This window comes from Triticum aestivum, chromosome 4A (genome assembly GCF_018294505.1).
Source record: "Triticum aestivum cultivar Chinese Spring chromosome 4A, IWGSC CS RefSeq v2.1, whole genome shotgun sequence".
Classification (NCBI taxonomy): domain Eukaryota; kingdom Viridiplantae; phylum Streptophyta; class Magnoliopsida; order Poales; family Poaceae; genus Triticum; species Triticum aestivum.
The window spans coordinates 719633602-719640074 of record NC_057803.1 but is presented as its reverse complement, the minus strand read 5'-3'; the positions used below and the strand labels follow the sequence as shown (position 1 = coordinate 719640074).

At 43.4% G+C, this 6473-nt stretch overlaps 1 protein-coding gene across 1 annotated transcript; it reads right to left on the bottom strand.

Annotated features, from left to right (window-relative positions):
• Positions 1–741: 741 nt before the first annotated feature.
• On the bottom strand, positions 742–2850 carry LOC123088334 (uncharacterized; the record flags this gene model as incomplete). The annotated part of the gene is given in 4 exon segments (XM_044510526.1): positions 742–972; positions 1072–1233; positions 1378–1476; positions 2752–2850. Coding segments are annotated over 3 exon segments (344 nt in total), but the record flags the coding sequence as incomplete, so codon positions are not given.
• Between the last annotated feature and the right edge of the window lie 3623 nt (positions 2851–6473).

Sequence of the window (6473 nt, the reverse complement as noted above, 5' to 3'; positions counted from 1 at the left end):
CCACCAGAAAATTGATGCCCGTGGTACATGTATTCGGCTGTCAATCCAACCTGAGCGTTTCCAACCCCAGAGAGCTTAGTGATACAGTAGATTACAGATCTTTTACATGTACCGCTGACAACTCGCATCAATACTAATTTCATTTAAAAAAATTAAGCAGAGAACAGATCTTTTACCTTTTACATGTACCGCTGTCAAGCTGACAACTCGCATCAATAGTAATTTCATTTAAAGAAATTCAAGCCGCGAACTAACCTGTGATAATAGACGTTCCTGTTGACTACGACTATGAAAAATCTCAAGATGAAATGTCAGCTCAGTATCTCGAAGATGCTCATAGGGGTAGGATCGACTACAACTACGAAAAATCACAAGATGACATGCCAACTCAATCTCTCCAAGGTGCTCACAGGGGTAGGATGTCTGTACTATGTTAAAAAAAAGTTTCAGGCCAGGAACTGCATCTGAACCTCCATCGAAGGCAAAAAACTGCCAACCAATCACGGATCAACACCAATGCAAAAACTAACCAGACCAGAGTTAGCAGTTCAATCTACCCGGCATTTTTCCTCTGGCAATTTTTTTACCTAATCTTTTAACAAAAAAGAGTTTACCAACACAAGCAATAAGCATCACTCAAAAGAAACCTCTCGAGAACAAGGCCATCTGGATCCTAGTCTGGAGTTAGGGAAAGGGTCTGAATTTGCAAGGCACATACTCCAATGCTCCGACAAGCACAAATTGAAAAGTAAACATATGTTTATGCAAACAAAAGATGACAAAAAGTCCAAAGCAAATATGCTTCAGGTTCTCTTCTGTTCTTCAGAAGAAATATAGCCACGGCGCCCTACACAATAGTGTTGTTTTAATTATTGAGACAGACAAAATAGCCTCGAGAGTACAGCCAGCACATATAGGTAGATTTAGCAACAGGCATCGCCATCAGGGTAAAGGTTCCAACCGACCGCAAACCTGAAACGGACGTGTGGAAGATCTAGAATCAGTGCCATGAAAAATGGTGCGGAAACGAGGTTTAGCGGGCAGTGAGTTCAGTCTAGATGCCTGCTCTACCTCAAGGTCTTGGGCCTCAGGGGTTGAGGTCCTTGACGATGAAGTTCTGGCGGCTGATGGGGTTCATGATGACCGGCGGGCCGGCGACGCGAGGCCAGGCCTGGAACCTCTGCTCCGTCGCCTTCAACCACTCCTTGTCGGACACAGTCCCTGGGATGGTGCCTGATCAAGGAGTAACAGCATGGTAAGAGTAGTTAACACAAAGGAAATGGTTTTTGACTGCGCTTTTTTTAACCAATAACAGTGTAATGCTGACTATGCTGTTAATTCACGACAGGAACTATAGAGGCAAGACACACAACATACCACCGAAGATCTTCTTCTGAGAAACAATGTAGTCGCAGGCGTACGAGATGACACAGGAGCCGACGAGGCCGGCGACGATGTACTTGCCAGCCATGGGAGCTGCACAGTTGAGTACACAGAAAGTCAGCAAAAGAGAGCAGGAAACTTGTACAGATAATTCAAGGTTTAAACCATCAAAGTTGTCAAGCTTGGAATGAAACATTTGCTGATAATAAGAAGGTTCTACCAAGTGCATCACTCAGTAGGCCAAAAATGGTAGACCTTAGTAGTAGCATAAAAATAACAAGGCAACGCTGTTATCTGTCAATATACTTCTTACATCATAATCATGGGTATTTCCCATGCTCATTTCAGTATACAAATTCATCCTTGAGGATAGGAGCATGCACAAAATCCCTCCGGCTTTTATCTTTCATTGGCAAAAACTGAACCCGAATGCAAACAACCCCCAAGCCAGCTGGAAAGTTAACTCAATCTCTGAAACCCTAATGAATATGGTTAGCTGCTGATAACACTGGTCGCGACACGTGAGTTGCAGCAAATGTGATACCTAACCTAAACTAGGCTCATTCAAATTGCAGGGCTGAGGCACCAGCAAAACACATGGTAAACTGAAGCAGCAAACAAACTCGCAACACATAGCTGCCTGCTAGATTTTCCCATTGTGTGACAATTAACACGCAGAAAGGGAAATCATTTCTTGTACCACAGAGACAGGATGCAGTTCTGAGCTTCATTTGGAGCCAATAGAACTCACCCTTTGCCGAAAATAAAAAAAGGATTCCCTTCAGAGCAGTTTATAGTCAGCAGTTGAACATCCCATCCACATCCATCAATAGGAAACTCTCCGAGCTGTGGAGCTCCACGCTGCTCCGGTCAAGATCCAGCAACCCACCATCCTAACCCGCTTCACAAAAGCCAAGGCGCCAGTTTGGCTCATCTCTCCCCATCCTGGGGTCTGGGCACGCGCTAGGCGAATCCTACTCTGGATCTGCTGTTGACGAGCCAGAAACCGGCCAGAAACCCGAGCGCAAGCAGCAGCTCGCGGCGCGACCTACAGCTGCAGCACGGGGCGCACACAGGCGCACGCCGCGAGCCTTCTCCCCGCCGACGGGAAGCCGGCGCGCGCGATCCGGACGGGGTCTCCGCCCCGCCCGCGAGAGCAAAACCTAAGCTGGTCTCCCGACCCCCGGAGCTCCCAATCCCCGCGATCCAGCTCGCCGAAGCTTAGGACGGAAGGAAAGAACAGGGACGCTGCTTCCAGATCCAGAGCGGGGGAAGCAAAGCAAGCAGCTTGATGCTGCAGATTCGGCGCGCGCGGACGGGAAGAGGGAGCTGTCTAGGGAGAAGGGGGGCGGTGGTGGTTGTGATTACCTTCGGATCCCTTCTGCCGGGCGGCGGATTCGGCGGCGCTCCGAGGCCGAGGTGTTGCTGTTCTTGGTTGGTGGAGAGAGCGAGAGGGGAGAAAGATTCCGGAATGCGCCAGCCGGAAGACGTGGGGAGGGGAAGAGGACGGAACATGGGCCTGTGAGGGATGAGTACCTGGGCCGCCTCGGGCTTCCAGCCTGTGGGCCCGCAAAGCCTCAGCCTCGACCGAGACAGTGTTTTCTTTAACAAGCCTCGGCCTCTACTTCAACTTCTACGTGTGCTCCATCGTCTCAAAAAAAAAACAAAAAAAATGTGTGTTCCAAGTCAAACATCTTAAGTTTTGTGTTTATATCTATAATAAAAAATATTTTAAGGTTTGTCCAAGTGTGTACAAAAAAATATACCGATATCTCCGGCATCATACCAGTTTTGTTACATTGACCGCAAGATACATTTTCATCGATGTTGCAGGTATTGACGTGTTTTTTCTATATATTTGGTCAAATGTATAGATATTTGACCTACGAGTTATGGAAACCCTAAACTTCAAACTGGAATGCAAGGAGACTTTTAAAAATATATGCGTACTGAGTTCAGGCTGAGAGCTTCTGATCCGCGCCCCGCACACGGAATAATTGAGCCATCAGGCGCTCTTGGGATGGGATTTGTTAGTTTCTGAACAAATTAACCACGCATTTTAATAAAAAAGTATTAGTCTATTTCTAAAATAGGCAAATATCCACTTTCGTACATATATAGATATTCATTGCTTATTTAAAAATTTCATGTGGACTTTATTTCATATTTAAAAATATTTTAAGTGTTTAATTTTTACAATATGGGTTATTCTCTTAAATGTTGATACAAATGAAATAGCTTCCCATAATAAAAAAATCACATATACAAAACATTACATTCATGTATTATTTTTTTATGCATTTTATTAAAATTGATGGAAACTTAAAAGGGTAGGTTTACTTTTATCATATAATTAGAAAAATCCATGTATAAAGACATTATTACTAAACACTTAGTTATATCTATATAAATGAAAAAATGTAGACATAAAAATAAATTAAATAAATTCAGATAAATAAAGGAAGGCAAAGAAAAATAAAACCTAACAAATAACTAATAGCAAATATGAAGGGAAAAACCCTGGCGGCAATGGAAACAAACAGGAGGGAAAACGGACATCAAGGAGTTGCTATACGTAAGTAGGCCTTGATTCTCTCTCACTTTGTATTCTTCGTCTTTCAATGAATGGATGAGTGGAGTTGTTGCCTCATAGCAAATATTCTACATGTATCTTGCAATCTGGATATTACTTTAAATATTAGTCCTTTATCTGTAAACTAATTAGTTGCATTTTTTGATACTAAGTAGAAGTTTTTTTTATAAAAAAACATGCAACTTTAGTCATACTCAAAACCATTACATGCTTTGGATCCAAGATCACTGGAATTACAAAGTAACTTCGTAACTAAGCATTACAATAAAATCTCTTGTAGACGTATTCTTCATGGTATTAATCGTCTCAAGATGAAATACCCCAAAGACTTAACTAAAGAGATTGCAATTGGACTGGATTGGAGCAGCGCAACTGCTACTCGTTCACCTAAATGAACTTGATTACCAATAAAGTTTTCACTCGTCCAAAAAGATGGGAACCGTGAGCGATGAACGTGCTTCGGTTGGGGATGATCTCCTTGACGTGCGGGGCGTCAAAACACAAAACCTTCACCATAGTGTAATGGAAAGGTTCCAACTCGACAAAATATCAAGGCAGAAAAAAGCAACATGACACAATAACGTAAACTCTTCAAATCCAAATAATCTACTCTGCGAGAACATAGAACTCTCTATCTTCATGGCACCGCCACAAAAAACACGAGCGATGTATTCATAAAAAGATCATGATGACTCCTTGTTGTTGACGAAAACTCTAAAATTCTTAAAGATCCGAGGTCCACCATTATACACTAGTATTGTGCATATGATACTAAGGTATGATACTACATCCGTAATGCATACTACATCTATGATACTTCCATTACGGACAACCTAATGCCAAGATGGCATCACGAGGTGAGGGGACCAAATATCCTTGCGGTGACTGCTAGGGTTGCTTTGTCTCCTTGTGGCGGTGGTGGTCTTACTACATGATAGGTGTCGTAAACTATTTTAAGTCCATGAGTATTTAATTAGGAGTAAGAGCATCTCCATCACAGTCCAGACACTTTATCTTTACCTAATATTAAAGGGAGGATTGTTTCTCCATATTATTTTGTTTATGGTGGGACCCATAATGACAGCCTAGCTTGCTAGCCATGGGATTAAACAACATCTTATGCTTAGCAAATGCACACTTTCCTATACATACGCGCCTGCCTCCAGTCGAAAAAAATACGCATCTAAATGTGCATGTATTGTGCAATCAATCAGCCTCACCTAAAGCTTTCTTTTTTTAAAAAAATGAGCCCCATCTAAAAAACATGTACGCATGCTCGGAGTAAAAAAAATGCATACACATCTGCCCACGGCTGCCATGCATGCCGTCAACTGCTAGAAGATTAATCAGCCACCATGCTTCATTGCATCATCATGTGCCCAATTCAAACAATTTTTTTTCATCTCTACCATATTACAAGTAATATGTGCACATAAACATGTATAACGGGTCTATTCAAGCCAAACATTAGTTTTTAATCAAATGGTTTCCTAATATAGTTAGAAAAAAGGATTGGTTATGATTTTCAGGAGGATTGTTTCTCTACTTTTTTGTCACCGTTTTTTTTGGTACGTCCTTTTTACCCCGTTTCATCCGTTCGTTACCGGTCTCATGTAGTTTTTGCTTTGTTTGGTATGTTCGTTGTCGGTCCCTCAAAAAAAACAATAGTGAGCGTACATGGATTTGAACCATGGTTGCGAGGACTCATGAACCAACTCATCCAACCAAAGATTCTGCAGAAAGAGAGGGAGCTTAAACCGTCTCGCCATATAGGTGGCATTCATTTACGTTTTGGAAACATCCATCATGTACGATTCGTTTTTTCAAACCTCCTCCCTATATGTATGTTGTGGACCACAGTTGCGGGCGTGTTGCGCCAAGGGTTGGAGCTCCAGCGGAAGGAGCGGGAGATGGGGCTACTAGAGGCCGTGATCGGGGAAGATGGCGATGATGCTGATAAGATTGGGAAGGAGAGGGTGGAGGGAAGGTCATGGGAACCGAGCCACAACAATCGACGACATGTGTGGCATGCAGCATGCTGCCATCGTGGCCTTGATCCTGCCGATCTGGTCACGCGTCAGCACGCGTCTCCTGCCTTGAACCATCATCCTGGAGAGCCTTGTTGCTAATCGATCCACCATTTTTGCCATCAACTATCATTGTCCTGTGACACAATTCCTTAACCAAGGCAACCTTGATTCATGACAACCGGTATTTTCTCCATAGCGAAGCACGAAAGTTGTGCTTATCATGTCAGAGGCACAAGTGTTTTCTTTCGTTGCAACGCACGGACATGTTTGCTAGTATGTCTCCAAAGCGGGAACGCGCTACCCCTCATTTGTCCATGGATCGGACCAGGTACCCGAAATTCTCCGCGAATTTAAGCATCGTAAAAACGAACGGACGGAGTGCGAAATCACTAATTAAGGAGTACTCCTTGCGGAGATCACTCCAACTCCTCCAGGTTGCGACAAGTGGCGCGCTGCATGCGCGCCAC